Genomic DNA, 20,459 nt, shown 5'->3' with positions numbered 1-20,459 from the left:
AATGTGAGCATATACTGCCTCCAAAAAATTAGCAGAAAAGAAAGGAAGGAAAGAAGGAAGGAAGGAAGGAAGGAAGGAAGGAAAGAAGGAAGGAAGGAAGGAAGGAAGGAAAGAAGGAAGGAAGGAAGGAAGGAAGGAAGGAAGGAAGGAAGGAAGGAAGAAAGAAAGAAAGAAAGAAAGAAAGAAAGAAAGAAAGAAAGAAAGAAAGAAAGAAAGGAAAGAGAGAGAGAGAGAGAGAGAGAGAAAGGAAGGAAGGAAGAAATCTTGGAAATTAAAATATGGTTGCAGAAATAAATATTTCAAAATTGGCCAAAAAAGAAAAAGATAGGAATAAGGACCAAGTTGATAATCTGGGAAAGTCAAGGAATTTTCTAGAGCATGAAAGAGTCAAAGGGAAAATAAAACGGAGAATATGAAATAGGGAGGGTCATCGGGGAAGTCAAACATCTAATAAATGTAAGCTCCAAAAAGAAAGAGACAATGGACGGGAAGAAATATTAAGAAAACACAGAAAACAATTAATTACCTTGAGCTGAAGAAAAATGTAAGTCTTTACACTGAAAAGGTCTACTGTGTGTGTTAAATAGGATTAAATAAGCTCATTGGCTGTGTTCTAGCAAACATTTATAATGCTGTTGTGGGTTGAACTGTGCCTCCCAAAAAATATATGTTGAAGTCCTAATCCCAAGTACCTGGAAAGGTGATCTTACGTGGAAATAGGGTCTTTGCAGATAGAATCGAGTTAAGCTAAGTTCATGCTAAATCAGGGTTGGCCCTAATCCAATACAACTGGTGTTTTTATAAGAAGGGGAGAAGGGAAACAGAGACACACAGAGGGAAGGACACCGTGTGAAGATGGAGGGAGGCTGGATTTATGCATCTGCAAGCCGAGGGCTGCCAGCAAACACCAGAGGCTAAGACAAAGGCATGAACAGATCCTTCCCTAAGGTCTTCAGAGGGAGCGTGGCACTGCTGACACCTTGATTTCAGCCTTCGAGCCAGAACTGCGAGACAGTAAATTTCTGTTTTCTAAGGCCCCTATTTGTGATCGTGTGTTACGGCTGCTCTATGAAATCAGCGTAAAGGCCAAGAGCAAAAAGAAAATCGCAAGAACTTCCAGAGGGAAAAATGGGTTTCTACAGAAATTCAGACTGGCGTCAGGCTTCTCATCATCAATACTGGATGCTAGAAGTCAGCAGAATAATATCTTTAAAGACTGCTGGACAAACCAACCAGTCGTTACCAGTGGGGAAAGCAGGGAGGTGCAAGGTTGGGGTAGGGGATTAAGAGGTACAAACTACTATGTATAAAATCAATAAGCTACAAGGATATATTGCACAACACAAGGAATACAGCCCATATTTTATAACTTAAATGAAGTATAATCTCTAAGAATACTGAATCACTGTGTTGTACACCTGAAACTAACACAAATTGTCAATCACATATACTTCAATTTAAAATAAGATAAAGACACAAAAAAAAGACCAAAGGACAAAACTAGTTTTGAAACTAGGTATTTATACCCACCTAAACTAAAAGTCAACAGTGATACCTAAATAAAAACATTTCAGAACATGCGAGGCTCAGAAATTTTTTTCCTCAGAAAAAAACTGATTTTTAAACGTTATCAACCTATAGAGATTTCATTATATTTCCGAATAGAATACAAATATCACAAGTCATAACAATGCAAACCAATAATCTATCATGCAATAATCAGAACACAGAACACGGAAAGGAGCGGTAAAAATGAAGGGGATATGGTAATTTTCTGATTTTTCAAGTATGGAGATATAGATATTATTCAGACCTGTTACTCAAGAGATGCAAAGACTTTCTTTAAAGTTATAATGATAGTCACCAGAAGGTTGTTTTTTTTTAAATGAATGAAAATAGGAGGGAAGGAAGAAAAAGAAAGGAGAGGGAGAGAGAAGGAGAGAATGTGGCTTGCCTCACATCATGAAAGGAAGGCAACAGCAGGGCGCAGTACACGTCCTGCTGATGAAAATTCTCTGAAGCTCAGAGATACTTAAACACTTCTTTGAAAATAGATAATTTTAGCTACCAACACAAAAAAATCCCAATTTAAGCAAGAGCTCAAGCGCAAGTTTTAAGGGAATAATAACATTTCCAAGGCAACCCCAAACAATCAGTTGCACCACTGCCCAAATTTCCCTAGTGAATGTTTTCCTAATATTCATTATAAATCTCCCTTTTCCAAAGCATACAATGTCTCTGTTTCTGTCCATCACACACAGCAAAGCAACTGCGCTCCTGTCCCCCCTGAAGGACCGACAGCCTCGACAAGGCCAGGCTGCACATATTTTTATAAATACTTAATCCTGCCCCATAATCAAATCCCGGCAAGACTTTCACCCCTTTCTGGCTGCTTCACACATAAGCTGGGTTTGCTCTAAACATTTAAAAGTCAAACAGAAGATAATACTCCTTATATGTTATTTTGCAAGCAACAGAAAATAACAAAAATTATGAAACTTAAAGTTACTCAAAACATATTACAACCAAGTTTCCACTAACGTTTAAACAAAGGTGGCGGGGGCGAGGGGGGGGGTGGATTCACCTCCCCTTTAGGAACCAGGTACCTTAGATACAACTAACCATCAACTGAGGATCTGTTGCTACGAACATCACTTACAGAAAGATGTGCTCAAGGAGTATGTTTCCAATGACACCAGTGGGAACGTAATCCAATGGTAGCACCTCTGTTATTCCAGCAGTGCAGCCCTCCTCCTATCAGTGTGGTCAGGAAAATTTCACTCCTCACCCTCAGATACTCCCGTGGGCAGCTGCCACTATTCCACTATGGCCAGCAGCACGGACAAACCAGACTGAGGAGACGCCACTATCCCAAACTTTCTTGAAAGGGTTTTTTTGGTCCCCAAACTGTACCACTCTAGTTGTCTTTTTCTAGTCTCCTATCTTAGCACAAAAGGCACAATATAAATTAACTGGGTAAAGTATACTACCTTTCTCACGCCCAAAGGTAAATTCTAGCTAAAGGCTAAATCACTATTTCTAGGCAATAAAAAAAATTAACTATGCAATTGGAGAAAGGACAATTTGAGTTAAAATAAGTCGGTTGTGTAGATAATGATGAAACTTTTTCAAGCAATTGTAAAAATATTAATACCTTAAAGACAGGGCCTGAAATAGATTCTCTGCACTGTCAAAATATTATAAAGATTAATATGAAAGCAAAGTTGACAATGCTAATTAAGCTTTTCATATATTGTTTAAAAATTAAAGCAGAAAAGAAAATTGTGACCAGGAAAAGAAAGGAATTAATTCATGATCTCACTTACAAGAACATTAATAACTACAATAATATTTTTCAAATGCAACTGGAAATATGATCCAAACTTAGTTTCCTTTTATTAATCTAGAAAAAAATTCTGATATAAATAGTATATTACAATATGAACTAGGACCTATTCTCGGGGTTAATGGTTATTCTACCCCTCACCCCTAATAAGGAAAAACCAATGAATTTACCAACAGTCACTCATTCTTCCAGCACATAGATAGCATTAACACAAACTTGTGCTTTGATGATCACACTGAAGTTTAAAATGTTTAAAAAAAAATGCATGTTCTTATTTCACACCTAAGTTAGAGTGCAACTAAGGTACTATCTTGTTAAGGGTATTTTGTCAGAGAAAAAGCATATGGAGTTCTTTAAAAATTAATAAGAGAGGGGACTTCCCTGGTGGTGCAGTGGTTAAGAATCCACCTGCCAATGCAGGGGACACAGGTTCGATCCCTGGGCTGGGAAGATCCCACATGCCTCAGTGTAACTAAGCCCATGAGCCACAACTGCTGGGCCTGCGAGCCACAACTACTGAAGCCCACATGCCTGGAGCCAGTGCTCCGCAACAAGAGAAGCCACCGCAGTGAGAAACCTGCGCACTACAACGAAGAGTAGCCCCTGCTCACCACAACTAGAGAAAGCCCGTGTGCAGTAACGAAGACCCAACACAGCCAATAAATAAATAAGTAAAAAAATTTATAAAAAACCAAACCAAACAAAAAACTAATAAGAGAGATGATGGCTTGTTATTAATGCATTTATCTTTTATAGAGTTCTGCCCAGAGATAGCTAGTTCTCTAAAACATGCTGTCTTTATTCACAGGTATTGTGGTTATTGGGCTGACTAATTAGGCTTACAAATCCTGAAAATTCTCTACATATGACAAGACTTTGCAGTGATTTTAAGGTGTAATTGAAATTTATTTCTAATTATTATTCATTAAATATTGCATATTATGTGAAAATTTTAAATTAGACAAAACTACTGGTGGTAAGTGCCAGACAAAAATCTCTGAGAACACATGTACTGCATTGATAAGTTCCATGGAAAAAAATGCTTAGATAGATAAACTGATAGGTAGGGGGAAAAGGCAACAGAAAGGGCGAGCATTAATTATAACACTTTGTTGTCAAGCCCTCTTGAACACACCCAGAAGAACAAGAACAGCTGGTGCTCAAGGAAGTGGGCAGAGAGTGGTACCTTTTCTAAATAGTGTCAAAATATCCAGGATAAATCTGTACTGAAACACTAGTGTTCTTAACATGAAGAAACTAAACACACAAAATGTATCTTTTTTGTTTGGTACTCAAACTATACTTAATTGATCCCTAAATTGAATAAATAAAATAATTTCATTACAAGTGTTGGAGAGGATGTGAAGAAAATGGAACCCTTGTCCAAGTGTTGGTGGGTATGTAAAATTGGTGCAGCCACTATGGAGAATAGTATGGAGGTTCCTTAAAAATTAAAAATAGAACTACTATATAATACACCTATTCTACTTCTGGGTATTTATCCAAAGAAAACGAAAACACTAACCCCAAAAGATATACACCCCTCTATGTTCACTGCAGCATCATTTACAATACCCAAGATATGGAAACAACCTAAGTATCCATCCATCAATGGATGAATGGATAAAGAAGATGTGTGTTATATATATATATATATATATATATATATATATATATATATATATATATACAATGGAATGCTACTCTGCCATAAAAAAGGAGGAAATCTTGCCATTTGGGACAACATGGATGGGTCTTGAGGTTATTATGCTAAGTGAAATAAATCAAAGACAAATACCACATGATTTCACTTATATGTGAAGTCTGAAAATCAAAACAAATGAACAAACAAATCAAAACAAAACTCATAGATACAGAGAACAGATCAGCGGTTATCAGAGGAGAAGGGGGTTGGGAGGTGGGTGAAAAGAGTGAAAGGCTCAATTGCATTGTGACGGATAGAAGCTATATTTACTGTGGCCATCACTTTGTAGTGTATACAAATATCAAATTACTATGTTGCACACTTGAAATTAATATATTGTTTCATATCAATTTTACCTCAATAAAAAAAGAACATACAATTTATGGTTATGTAAGAACTAGTACTGGCATACCTGACTAGTCATCTGGAAAAAATTAAGTTGATTCCATATCTTATACCTTACAACTAAATATATTCCAGATAACTCAAAATTGTAAACAGCCACATCAAAAACACAAACAGAGAGAAAAACTAAAACCATGAAAATTCTCAATGGGAATTAAAAAGCATCTTAGATTGACCAGGGCCATTCTGAAGATGAAAGAAAACCTAAAAAGCCTAAAAGAAAATAAATTTTTCCACGCCAAAAAAATCCAAATAACAAATGAAGAATTGAAAATCAATTGGCTACTTGCAGGCAAAGAGTTTATTTTCTTAATAAATAAAGCACTATACAAACTATTGAGAAAAACAAAACTTTTAGAAAAAGTAAGCAAAACACAAAGTGACAGAAAAGCAAATACCAATGACTCAATCACATGAAAAATTTTTTCCCTCACTCTTAAGAAGAGAAACACATATTAAAACTATAATGATACTTTTACTTATAAGATTCATAAAGATGAAGAACTGATAATACACCACATTATCAAGGAGAAAGATACTCCCCTACATTGCTTGTGGCATATAAATGGAACAATCTCTACAGAGGGCAGTATCTGTCAAAATTAGAATACCCAGAAATTCTACCCCTAGTATTTACCTTACTCTTTCTCATGAGCAAAAGAACTGGAAACAACGTAAATAACCAACAATGGGGTTAAATAAATTATAATATGGGCACGCAATAAGATATAATGCCACCAATGACAAGAATAGGATAGTCATTCATTTCTTTATTTACCCAGGTATTTTATTCATACAATTAATATTCATTGAGTACCTACCATGCTCTAGGTACAGTGTCAGGCTCTAGAGCTTTGTAACAGATAAGGTACTTTGGTACATTTCGTAACACGTTACATTTACCCCCAATGTACTAGATTTCCGTACATGTTACATTTACCCCCAATGTACTAGAAATTCATTGAGGGCAGGAAATATGGTTTGACTGACTGCATTTCCCTAAAAACCAGAATAATGTCTTGCAGAGGATTAGGGCTCATTATAAATAGCTGAATTAATAAATAAGTGCAAAAGTTTATAAGATTTTGTTCTATCTCTTAACTCAATCAGATTTCATTTTTTTTTAAGTAATAATGGAGGGACTTCCCTGGTGGTTCAGTGGTTAAGACTCTGAGCTTCCACTGCAGGGGGTGCAAGTTCAATCCCTGGTCAGGGAACTAAGATCTCACATGCTGTGAAGCACAGCCATAAATAAATAAATAAATAAATGTTTTAAAATTTCCGTTATTACTTTAAAACCATAATTACAGGGATGTATTATGTCAAACCCTTTATACAACCAGCCATAGCAACTAGGTAGATGAAAACAGACGCTGGTTTTAGCAGAGACTGAATTTCTCTTCTCCAAGGGTTAATATTTTATACACGTTCAAATTTGTGGGGGAAAACAATTGGCTTGAAGATTGATGTTCATTATTCAAACCATTTGTAAAAGATACTTTATAGAATTTCCATTTGGAAAAAAATGATTGTTTCCAACAAAGTACCCAACATTAATCCCCCCAAATCATTCGAAGATTATGAAACACATGGAACAAAATTCCTTTTTAAGTGGAATAACATGGGAGTAATCCTTGGACGCTTTTTCTCAAAGTACTTCTAACATGTGCTATTGTATTTTACACAAATGAATAAACTGAGGGACAGTAATTGACCAAGGGCATTAACATCTTGATCAATATTTTGTACCTTAAAGGTATAAAACAATGTTTATTTAAACTGATTGGTGATGGTAGACCATCACAAATGCCTGGTAGCATGTCACTCTAGAACGGGTTCACATCTGCTTGTGTGACCTTGCAAGCTGCCTAACCTTGCTCACCTCATGTTCCCACCTGTAAAATGGGGTAAGGATTATGTCCACATCATAGGCTTTACCACACTGTCTAACACTAGTAAATACTCTCTGCTCTCAATAAGGTAAGTGCTGACTTAGGAACTGCTTTTGCTGTTTTTATTATCTTTTGTGTCAAATGTACAAATATGGAAGAGAATTAAATATTTTTATAATAGATGAGTTGAGCCAATGTGCTTGAGAGCACTCTACAAGTTGCAAAATATTATATAAATGTAACCATAATAGATCATATAAGAGCTATTTGCATTTATAGGAATGTGTTTACCAATTTGTAAATGCACTAAAAATTTGCTTTATAAAAACTAAGTATTCTCGACTTTGTAATATTTCTCTTAAATATGTATATTCTTTGTTTCAATACTATAAACTCTTACACATTTGAATTATAAAAGTGCCCCTTTGTATGCTTAAAGACTTGCTGAAACACAAAAATGACTTTGCACCTGAACTTTGTTTTTTTTTACTTTATTTTCTAATTTATTCATTTATTTATTTTTGGCTGCATCGGGTCTTTGTTGCTGTGCGCGGGCTTTCTCCAATTGCAGTGAGCAGGGGCTACTTTTTGTTGTTACGGTGTGCAGGCTTCTCATTGAGGGCTCTAGAGCACAGCTTTCAGTACTTGTGGCTTTCAGGCTTAGTTGCTCTGCGGCATGTGGGATCTTCCTGGAGCAGGGATTAAACCTGTGTCCCCTGCACTGGCAGGCAGATTCTTAACCACTGCACCACCAGGGAAGTCCCTCTGCCCCTGAATTTTAAAACTTCAGACAGCTCTCTACCCAGCGAGCCAAACTGCTTGCTTCCTAAGATATGAATTCCAGGGAAACCTGGTAGAACATCAACTTCATACTAACAGAAACTTGGATTTCAAATCTGGCTCAACTGCTTGTTAATCAGGCAAGTTTCTTAAATTTTCTAGGCCTAAATTTCACTGTCTGCAAAATATCTAGCTCATTGATTATTGTCAGTCTACAATATTCAAAAACCTGCTTCATCAGAACCAGACAATTTTAGGCAGTAGTGATCAGTGAATAAAACCAAGTCCCTGCTTTCATAGTTTATATTCTAATCGGAGAAGCTGACAACAAACAAACAAACAAGGTGCTTTCAAATAGTGATAAATGCGAAGAGGAAAATAAAACAGTAAGCTGGGATAGGAGGAGCTGGAACACTTCACTGAGCACTTAACTTTTGAACGTGTGACCATCTGGGAGATAAGGAGCCAAACAGAGAGACCAGCACGTGCAAATGCCCTAAGATGAGAAAAAAGCTCGTAGATGAGAAACAGAATGAAGGCCAGTGTGGGTGAAGCAGAAGTGGGGGTAAGGAAATGGGGGAAAGTAGTAGTGGATGAAGCTCAGATGATGAAGGGCTTTCTAAGTTATGATAAGGAATAAGAATTTTCAGTGCAATGGAGAATTATATAGGTGAATGATATGATTTGATTTACATTTTAAGATCACTCTAAGTATCGTGTAGGAAATGGATTGCAGCGAGACAGGGGTGGAGCTGGGGAGTTCAGTAAGGAGACTTCTGTAATCCATATCAGATCGTGGAGCATTTGGACAAGAGTGTCCCATAAGAGAACAAAAAAAAGATGTATTTGGGAAGTGGAATGAATAGAACTTGCTATTGTATTTAATGGAAGTGAACAAAAGGGTAAAATCATACTTGATTCAGAAGGTTTTAAAAGAGTACCAACTGTAAAATATTTATTCTTTACATTGGGACAAAAATCTGCCTCTTGCAGCTACCATATGTTAATTATAATCCTATTCCTGGGAACCGGTAAAAGAAGTCCATTCACACCTGCAAACGTTGGAAGATAATTATGTTCCCCCTCAGATTTCCTTTCTTTGTCTAAATATGTCAAATGTTTTCAATCACTATGCAAGTAAGATGGATTTACATCCCTTTACTACCATGGATGCTCACTTCTGAATGCCTTTCATCTTGGTTATGTGTTTTTCCATGAAGACCATCCAGCAGCAAACAAAAAAACTGTGGTCCACCCACCTATCACAAAGCACAATTTGCTTTCACCTTCTTTATCCTAGACAATAGCTTTTATTAATGTCTTTTTGACAGACACTTCTTAGTCATTGTCCGTCAAAACCTAGTAGGGGAGATAAGATTCATACCTATGATGATTAAGCTAGGATAAGGTAAAGACCATAAGAAAAGTATAAACGGTCAGATGGAGGTGAGTGCAGATCTGGACCTGGGAGTCAGAAATGGCTTTTCTGGAGGAATGTGAACAAAAAACAACAACAAAAAAAAATGAGTGATGGAAAAGATGCTGAGAGGTGGCAATGGTGAAAACTGGTGAAAGAAAGAGGAAGAAAGTTATTGTATTAGCAATGCCTGGGGCATAATAGTTCAGTTTGCTGGGCGGGGTGAGAAGCAGTGAGCAACAAGGTCAAAAGAGGAGGCAGGGCTGTGCTGTGGAGGCCACGCATGTTGCGAAGTGGAATCCATCCTTAGTATGTTAGACAAAGGATGGTGCTGAAGGCTGCTGATGCTTTTAAATGAACAGAATTTCACTTCCAGAAGATTATTCTGGCAGCAGATTTATTTGAGGGAGGAAAGACAGAAGGAAAGAACACTGAATGCCTACAATGGTCCAAAAAGGAAGCAAAGAGGAGTCAAGCTAGGCTGTTATGGAGGGGACAGAGGGGGAAGTACGAATGCAGAGGGATAGAGGGGATAGAATCTCCGTGGCTTTTCCTGTTCAGGTGCAAAAGACAAACAAGGATGCATAAGAAAACATGCTTGCCACGCGCAGCAACATGGAAGGACCTAGAGATTATCGTACTAAGTGAAGTTAAGTCAGAAAGGGAAAGATAAATATATACGATATCACTTGTAGGCGGAATCTAAAAAAATGCTATAAATGAACTTGTTTACAAAACAGAAAGAGACTCACAGACATAAAAAACAAATTTAGGATTGACAAAGGGAAAAAGAGTAGGGGAGGGATAAATTAGGAATTTGGGATGAACGTATACACATTACTATATATAAAATAGATAACCAACAAGGACCTACTGTACAGCACAGGGAACTCTATTCAATATCTTGTAATAACCTATAATGGAAAAGAATCTGAAAAAGAATATATATATGTGTGTGTGTGTACAACTGAATCACTTTGTTGTACACCTGAAACACTGTAAATCAACTATATTTCAATTAAAAAATGCTTTCACGCAAAGATAAAACCGAGGTTTTATACCAAAACAGCATTCTTCCAAACCTACCTTGATTATAGACTTAGATATAATTATTTTTAGACTTCCTATCACCTATGTCTTTATAGCATACAAAAAGAGACTAAAATTTCCTGTTAAATCATAAAGAATAAAGGAAATGGTAGAAAATGAAATCTTATAACTTAGAAATAAAAGATAGCTTTAGATTGATACAGTTTCAGTGACTGTTTTAAACTTCCAAAGCTCTGCCATCCTGCTCCACAAGAACTGGTCTGAATACACAGGGAACACCACTAAAGTAGCAACTTGGATGGAAAGCACAGCATGCAATCTCACTGTGGCTTAAAACTCTTCGCCTCTCAATTTGTAAGTGGTTTGAACAGCATGCCCTCTGTGCCCTGTGTAGGGCCTACTGGTGTTTTCCCCCACTGCATTTGCTAAATACTGAGGGAAGAGGAGGAGGAGGAAAAAAGGAAGAGGAGAAAAAAGAGGAGGAGGGGGGAGAGAGGAGGCAGGAAGAAGAGGAGGAAGAGGGGAGACTGCCTTAAAATGTAAACTATGGAAATCTACTTGGCAGCAAAGACAGTGTATTCCTATGTAAAGAAATAACGTCATCATATTTCTTTTGCTTTTCCTTTAGATTTTATCTTTTGATGCTTAGCATATTTCCCAGCTGATTGGATCCAAATGAAAATGCTTCTAGTACTTCGAAAAGTATATTATTAACAGCTCAGAAGCTGCATGAAAGCACGAACAACAGAACCAGACTGACCTATAATTCCACCACCCAGAGATAACCAGTGTTAATACTTTATTTATATCCTACTGGACATTTTGCTATGTGCATCTTCTTAAAATCAAATTTAGGTTCCCTCTTTGTCCTGCTTTCTTTTTGACAATACATACGGTGGGCTCTTCCTTTATCTCTTCCCTTCCTTCCTGACCTATTCCATCCTAAAACCTGCAGGAGGAGCAGAGCACAGTCAAGTGCCAGCGCTGGACAAGGAGCATTAGGGGCCAAGGGGGTCCAGAGAATTTCGGCTCAGACAGGAGTGGAAGGCGTCTGCACAGGAGGCCGCCAAGAGTGGAGAATCAGACTTGAGTCGGGTGAGGAGGGTGTCAGCCTGGCACGGCGTCAGAGGGGATACAGCGCAGAGTCAGAGGCCACCCGAGAAACGAGGACGTCCGTCAGAGCAGCAGGCTGACACGGACTGTGGGAACCAGTGGGGACAGCAGGAGGGGGCAGGGGCCAGGCTGTCAGAGGATGCGTCTTTGTGGGGTGTGGCTCTACACGGGGTGCCTAAGCCCAAGGGGGCCATGAGGACGGGAGCGTATGTGTGAAGGAGGGGTCCCAGATGTAAAGCATTAAGATCATAAGCTCGAGGGGAACTGGCATCCTTACAAGTTGAATTTTTTAATCCAGAAAGAGTATAACTCTCCAGCTATTAAAGTCTTTTACATCCGTCAAAATAGCAATAGAATTTTATTCTCTTGTGTTTCTTGTTAAGTTTTTTCTTAAGCAATTAATATTTTTATTGTTGTTGTGACATATCTTTTTCACATGTATTCTCCTTTTTGGACATACAGAAGATCTATCAAGTTTAATATTTATTTATAATTAATCACCCAGATGAACTCTATTAATCTCTTAGTTCTAATAATTTTCAATTGATCCTCTTGGGTTAGAACTGCTTTTGAATGTGTGCAAATTAAAACTGGGCCATCATTAAATTTTGTTAATATTAAATTACTTAGACCAAATTGCAGATGGGAAGAAAAGAGTAAAAGTATTTTAAGTGGTCATTAATTAAACCATTTATTCATTTATCAAATATTTACTGAGCACATACTATAACCCTGGTCAAGTTAGTTAATCTAGATAATTCTGTTTCCTCAACTATAAAATGTAAATAAACAATGAGCCTATCTTAGGGTTAAATGAGATAACACATGTAAATTGCTTAGTGCTGCAAATGGTGCGTGCTGACAAATGTCATCACTGATGACATCCATGATGAGGAAACACACTAGGAGCTGCCCCTCCTCCCAGTGCCTGCAGAACCACCACTAGTCAAGAGGATGATCCAGCTCCTCTGTTTGTTTTTTAAAGTCCAGCCCACTCTACATTTCTTCCCCCACCCCCCTCCTTTCTGCCATCTAGGACAGCCCTAATTAACTTTATTAAAAAAAAAAAAAAAAAGAGGACTCTATAAGAAATTCTTTCTAGAATGTACTAACCTTCCCTTAGCTGTTATCGCCTTGCATCCCATTTTATTTGCAATTTCTGAAGCCTTCTATGTGTAATAGAGCCTCAATAAATACTGATGAATTTCACAGAAAATTAGAAAGCTGAAAACCCCTCAAAAGGTTCTCCTGCCACATGAAGATATTAATAAATCAGGCCACTTAACAGACAAGACAATTCCATAATGAAATCTGAGGTAACTCATCTTACTGAGCTATATTAAGGCACTATATGCAATACTAAATTTAAGTTTAGAAATACAATAATTTAAAAATAAATTAATATATTTTAAAATATTTAAAAAGAAGAAATACAGCAATTATATTCCCCTCCCCAAAAGGATGCATCATTCAGATTCATTTGCTGACCACTGCTCATCAGCTTTATAGAAATCACACCTGCTTTCTTTTCAAGTTGAAAACTGGAAAGCTGATTGCACTGCCTATTAGCCAAAAGCCTGATTTATTTTACAAAATGTAAAAATAAGTAAAATCTGACACTCTGACTTACCCACTTCAGCCAAAGTTCTGATACAGGACTCCACCGAGGCTTTCTGTGCTGGATTTGGCCAGGTGCAATTGTAAATTCTGAAGGCAGACTGAAGCAGCTGAATAAAAACTGGCTGATGTGTCTGAGAACAGAAAGCAAAGAGGCAAACAGGTCACTAAACCATTAACGCTCCTGGTGTAGTATCTATGCATTATCAAAAAAAGACCTATCAAAATAAAGTACAACCTTGTTTTCTAAGTCTCAGTGCTATTTAACGAACATCTCATTCAACAAACATTTATTATGTGCCCATCTCAGGACACGCACCACACCAGACACTACAGGAAGTTAATTATTTTCACTATATTCTTAATCAGGAAAATATGGCCTTTCTTGACACTAATGACATGAATTTAAGTACATTTTTTATACTCCCTGGTTTATTTCCAAGTATAAATAGAGCAGGTGTTTTGGGTTTATTTGTTTGTTTCATTGATTGTATATTTTGCTTTCATATGATGGGTAAGTAAAGGAGACAACAATTTTGACCTACAAAAACCATTTTACGTGATTCTAATAGTTCAAAACTTTTCCCTAAAGAAAGTATAATTGAAGTAATATTTTTATAAGAGCAATACACAATCACTGTAGAATATTTGGCAACCATACAAATGGAACTCACCAATAACCCTAACATGTAGAGATAATTCGTACCAACATTTTAAAGATAATTACTTCCTGAGTTTTTCTATGTATACATGCACATATATTCTTTACACATACAAACCTGGATGATACTGTGATGCAATTTTGTGGTCTGTTTCACTTTATATTGCTTCATGATCAGTTTCTTGGTCATCAATTTTTCTTTTAAAACATGATTTTCAATTGCTAGGTAATAAGCCATCTACAGATATATCATAATTTATTTGGCTATTCCTCTGTTTGTGGACATTTAATGTCGATGTCAATTTTTAAGAATTATAAATACTTTGATGAAAACCTTATATAAAAATCCCTGCTGATTCTTTCAGGATTGACTAAAGTGGAATTATTGAGTCAAAATGTCTACCTATTTAAAGAATCACATCAGTTATTTCAACACTTGGCAAACAGTCAATCTACAGATACGGAAGTTGCTATTTTGCTTAGAGGGAGAGCAAAGATAATTCAGTTTGAAGATGGAGCCTCTTTACTGAAAATAAAGTTTGGGAAACTCAGAAAGGGGCGTAATAGCAAATAACACGAAAGAGGAGGGATCATCAGAAGTGCAGGAAAGGACTTCCTGGCCACGTTGACGTTTTCTCCATTCAAATAAGGTACAGAAATTCTGTGTGACAGAATGTTGTGTACTTGTTTGTTTACATTACCTGGAGGCTGGTACTGTTGTCTGAAAAGGGAGAATTAAAGAAGCCGCTCACAATATTCATTATTGACTCAGTGACACACTTCTCCAAGAAGGTGTCTGCGTGTTTCCTGTCTGTGGTTGTGTTGCAAACCTGGAGAGAAAAACAAAACAACGCAATGTGTTCTGCCACATCTTTGAATTATAACTCAATACTGGAACCCTCTAAAAATTGTCCTGAAATGGTTGTTTATAACACTTCTTCTGCTTTTGAAAGTTGCTTTGAATAAAAACATTTCTGCCTAAAATCCATTCGAAGTTTATCATTCAGGAGTAGCTTCGCCTTCATGCTTGGGCCAGAATTCTTTCACAGACCCCAGACCCCTGTCCTGATCTGCCTCTCCTTTCTCCTGCACACAGCCTTCTCCTCCCATTCTCAAGCCTGGCTTTGCTAGAAAATTCTTTTCCACCTGATGTGAGGAAATCAAAAGGGAAACAGCCATTGTAAGTACAAGAAAGTGAAAGTGATTAATGGTGGCCCACATCTCTATACATTTTCACTTCAAATACCTGGCCCAGATTGGAGGATGCAAACACAGAAAATATTTGGAAAGGAAAACAGAAAGCTAAGAAGAGGTCAAACCCTTGCCAACAATTTTGTCTTGTTCATCCACAGATTACCTGGGAAGCATGAAACTGTGTGTTCATGCCTTCTTCTCAGAGTTGGCTAAGCAAGAAGAGAGGACACTAGAGCAAAGAACATGGGCTCTGACCTTTATGTGGGATTCAAAGAGGCCAAAATTGGTGATTCTGCTAAATGAACTGTAAATTTCCAACCATGTCAGGGTTGACAAATTGCAAAAGCTAAGATAAACTAGATTAAAACCAAATGAAAAAAAGCTGGGTGGTGACAAAAAAACAAAACATGGAGATAGAAGAAGTGAGCTGGGGAAAACACAGGGTGTTAGAAAAGACTCAAGAATTGGGCAGAATAAGAAGAATGTTTAAATATTCACAAGATTACGGTGGGTCAGTATGGTGGCCAGATGTTCCAGATGTTCTTAGACAATTTGAATTTTTATGTAATTTTTTATTCTTTTCAATAAGGTAATTGATCAAAAGAGTAAGGAAACGTAATTGAATTTGATATTGCTTTAAAACCTTGCACACCAATAAAATCACCAAAATCTCCCTCCTCAAACCATGTGTCCCAATGTTTTGGTTTGAAAAATAACAGTGTTTGCTGAACGCAGAGAGAAGAAAGAGCACAGGGTTTGTTTTGGTTCTAAGTCGCTTCCCGTCAGGGACAACTCACTTTTTCCCCATCTATTAAATGACACCTACCTGACAGGGGCATTATCAGAACTAAAAGGTTTTTAGTGTGTCTAAGCTCACAGTTATTGTAGGGAATGATGCAATTAAAAGAAATAAATTATGTCAAGTTATGTCATCTTTTAGTTATAACATATAGTTATATAACATATATTATATGAATATAACATATAACACCTGGTAAATACAAAATGTTCAATAAATGTTTGTAAAATGAATGAACCAATTAATTAATTTTTTAAATGAAAGAATAAGAGAGAATAAGAAAGGACTCATTTTATCTTAGGTTAACTCAGAGTTAGACTCTATCTGTGGAACACCAAACCTCTGGTGAAAATTTAATGTGGTCCCAGAACTAATATAAAATTGATTTTCCCATGATGGATATTAAGTAGGTTTTATTTCATTTAGTATCGTTCCAGCACTGGCTTTTATGGTGAATTTTTCTGATGCGTAAGATAAAAATATATTAAAGTTGAATAGGTGGTTGAACAATTCTACCATAAGCAGCCTGAAGAAGCTTCTTCCTCATCCAGTGACAGTCCCACAACTGAATGGGAGCTACTACAGCATCACACTGCATTACCTGCAACTGGACATTTGCTAAAGAATCCCACAGATTTGCTTCAGCCAGTGGACTAATAAAAGTAATCTGTAATACTTCTAGATGAAGGCTTTCCTTGAAATCCTGGTCACGGAAATTCTGGGTTTATACAACTGTGTGGAACCTATTCCTCAATTCATTTGGACAAGAAATTCAAATAATCATTCAAGATACTTTTTATGCCTCAGACGAATGACAATTTTTTCACCTCTAGAGCTTGCATCTTACACTGCAATATTATGGACAGGCAAGAGATAAGGAAGCCACTTTTCTTATTAAAGTCCTTAAAAACTTTTCAGGAAAAAGAGAACCTAATTAGTAACAATATTTATTTTGTCTTTTATTTATTTTTCCTGTCTCCTTCCACTAAAGATTAGATATGGCTCAAATAATTTAATGACATCACATTAAATTAACTTTATGTGTAATATATGTATATTTTAAAGTCTCTACTTGCAGATATTATTCTCACACCATTATTTCATATCAAACATTCTCATGTATCTCCATTATCTAAACACTTATTTCAAAAGGCTATATTTATTCCATTACTCTAATGCACAATCAGGCTTTAATCCATTTTTGGAATGAGTTGAGGTATACGTAGTTAAAAAATACAAATCATTTTCTTATTTTCTTAGTTATTCCCTTCTTGTGAGTCTTTTATGTGATACCCTCTCCCCCCATTGCTATTATACAGAATTGTACAAAATTATTATTTTTACTTTCAGATTTTAGGGGTTTATTTCACCAAAAGAGGAATCACCAGATGAGGGTATATAGACAGTTTAATATTACTTGCTGGGTTCATCCTGTAAAATAATAAATTTACAATGATATCAACAACCTATCTGTACATACACAGGCTATTTCTTCATTACCATTAACTAGCTTTAGCTTCAGGCTCTGGTTAGGTTCAGCTGATGCAAGGCACGAGCAGGAGATCACAGAGTGGAAGAGAAAGGAGTCAGGTACCTACTCTGCCTCTGCCTCAACCTGCATCCCCATCTCCATCTCTTCGCTGAGGCTTCAGCAGTGTCTGTACCTCTGGGTATAGCTTCTACTGGAGCCCTGCTGCAATGTCTCCAAGTTCCTTCTGGGCTCTGGTAACACTGGTGCCACTCTTGCTCCTTCAGGCCTGGGGTGGAAACAGCTTTGCACTGTTCCCAAGTGCGGGAGGCTCCCCATCACATCTAGTTCCTTTCACCTGCCCACACCTCTTGGAGCATGCCATCTGTTTGCTGCTAGAACTGTTATCTCTGTAAATTATAATTATGTTTGCCAGTTTAATGGCAAAAATACCTAAAAGTTATTTTATCTGACATTTCTGACATTGCTAACAAGGCAGGACATTTTTCACATAATCATTTCATGCCTATATTTTGTCACGTAGAGATGATTCAAACCCGTTTTTCTAAACCACTTTAAAATGAAATCTGGATACTGGCTGTATGTTACATATCAGTAAACATATTTTACATAAACTTTTCAGCTGTCATTTCACATTCTGACTCTTTAGAATATTCTTCATTACATTTCAGTATGTAAAATAGTTTTTAGCATTCAGGCACTACTTTTTTTTATTTAGGTCATTTCCATTTGTTTAATATAAAGAAGAAAAAAATCCCTTCCACAAAAGAAAAGAATATTCTGTATATTTTTGTTCTAGTTTTTTATTGGAGTCCTTCTCATATCTTGACTCCTACTTAACTTTTTAAGCTGTCTGAATTACCTGCTGTAAGTGATCTGATTTATGCATTCTGATTAATTTTTTTCCATACTGAAATCCAATTGTCCTCCAAATATTTATTTCATAGTAATTTCTTGCCTCACTCTTAGGTTACTTGAGGTTTATCTTATAGTGTATCACTCATTAATCGCTGTTTAAATCTCCCCCTATATCTCCAGTATACTCCATGTATCATTATTTTTTAAATATTTTAATTCAATTCTATAAGAATGAAATGATTTTCAATTTGTAATGTGTTTTACACTGGAAAAACAAGTCTACCTTTACTGTCCTTTCCAAGAAAAAAATCCACCATTTGAAATATCTGTCCTTTTCTACTTTCAGATGAGTCTTACTATGTATCTGTAAAATTTCATGGGTTAACTCTTACAGACATAAATTATTAAATTAAAACTATTAGACTAGGAGTTAGAACAGTGAACCAAACAAAAAAAAAGTCCCTACTCTATTGGAGCCTTGATTCTAACCAAGAGGGACACAGTAAACAATTTAACAAACATATAAGTGGTGAAAGTAGAGCAAATGAATAGACTCTTGAGAAAAATAAAAAGCAAGTAGTACAGGCAATACAGCAAGAGGAGTAGGTATGGAAAAGGATTACTATTTTATCCAAATTGCTTGGAGAACCTCTCTGTATAAGGTAACATTTTAACAAAGAACTGAAGGAAGTGAGGAAATAGCCATGGAAGTTTCTGGGGGAAGAGCAAGTAAAAATCTGTCTCCATGATTAGAATATAAGTCCCTAGACCCCAGGAGCTGCTCTGTCTTGCTCCCCAGTGCACATGCAGTAGCTTAGCACATAGTAGGTATTTAAAATTATTGGTTAAACAAATAAATATTAAGTATAATTTCTAGATATAATTATTTCTGAGATTTCTCCCCTTGTATATACAATGTCCCTTCTCTCTTCTGCTCTAGAAGTGACTGTCACTATTCCAAGATGACAGATTGGGTTAAATAAGTTATCATACATATGCTGGAGTGGCCCTGTCCAATAAGACTTTCCGCAATGATGGAAATCTTCTATATCTGGGATGCCCAAGACAGTAACCACTAGACATGTGCTTACTGAGCACTTGCAACGGATTTTTTATTTTATTTTATTTTATTTTATCTAATTAAAATTTAAATATAAGTTTGGCAACTTGCTACCCTACTGGATAGAGCAGCTCTTGCCAGTAATATATTTTTGATCATACAGACCAAGGATTACAAAACCATTGTTTTATTCCTCATAGTCAGTAAAAATGTTCTTATAAATATCTGAGGTGATAGCGTATATTTAATTTGCATTCCTTTATTTATGAGGCCAAAACTTTTCCAAACATTCGCTTTTTATATCTCCTTTTTATGTGAGTCATCTGTGCCTATACGCAATTGGCTTTCTTAGAATTTTAAATTCATTTTTTAAAAAAGTAATAAATATTGATGTTAAGAAAAATATTAATTGTAGGTACCCTGTAAAAAATAGAAAAATACAAAATGGAAAACAAAAATTATCCATAATCTTCAAAATCCAAACAAAACCATGGTTAACATCTTGGCATCTTCTAATCTTTTTGCTCTGCCCTATATATTTTACATAATTAAAATAATTCTGGATAATCAGTTTTTTATTCTCCTTTTTATACTCATCAATCATTAGCACTTTTCATATCATTAAAAATCTTCAAAAAATAATCACAGTGACACTATAACTTCAGTCATATAGATATATCAAAATTTGTTGAACCATTTCTCTATTATTAAATATGTAAACTATTTCCTACTATATTTTATTATAAAAGTATGTTGAACTTTCTTGACTGTAAATCGGTGATATTATTTCTAATTATTTCCTATTATTTCCTAAGGACAGATTCTTGGAAGATAAATTACTTGACACATTAAAAAGGTATGAAAGCTTATTTTAATGTACTACCAAAATGCTTTTTAAAAAGACAGCATAAATTTACACTTAGCAAGGCATGTGAACCAACATTTTTTTTTAAATTTATTTATTTATTATTTTTTGGGGGGTACACCAAGTTCAATCAACTGTTTTTATACACATATCCCCGTATTCCCTCCCTTCCTTGACTCCCCCCCCCCCGAGTCCCCCCCACCCTCCC

General features: G+C 36.2%; 1 protein-coding gene across 7 annotated transcripts in view; it reads right to left on the bottom strand.

The window, feature by feature from the left end:
* Nucleotides 1–20,459, bottom strand: part of ITPR2 (inositol 1,4,5-trisphosphate receptor type 2) — a 489,465-nt gene that overhangs the window by 236,127 nt on the left and 232,879 nt on the right. For all 7 annotated transcript variants that reach the window (XR_009048516.1, XR_009048517.1, XM_057703556.1 and 4 more), the window contains 2 exons: nt 14,688–14,816; nt 13,339–13,459 (listed from right to left, as the gene is read on the bottom strand). Coding sequence is in view for 5 of the 7 variants with exons in the window: in XM_057703556.1 (XP_057559539.1) it covers nt 13,339–13,459; nt 14,688–14,816 (250 nt within the window). In the remaining 2 variants the exon portion in view is untranslated. The remainder of the gene's footprint in view (nt 1–13,338; nt 13,460–14,687; nt 14,817–20,459) is intronic.

Source organism: Hippopotamus amphibius, chromosome 12 (genome assembly GCF_030028045.1).
Source record: "Hippopotamus amphibius kiboko isolate mHipAmp2 chromosome 12, mHipAmp2.hap2, whole genome shotgun sequence".
In the NCBI taxonomy this organism is placed as follows: Eukaryota; Metazoa; Chordata; class Mammalia; order Artiodactyla; family Hippopotamidae; genus Hippopotamus; species Hippopotamus amphibius.
Note: the sequence above shows the minus strand (reverse complement) of the source record. Positions and strands in the feature narration are given on the sequence as shown.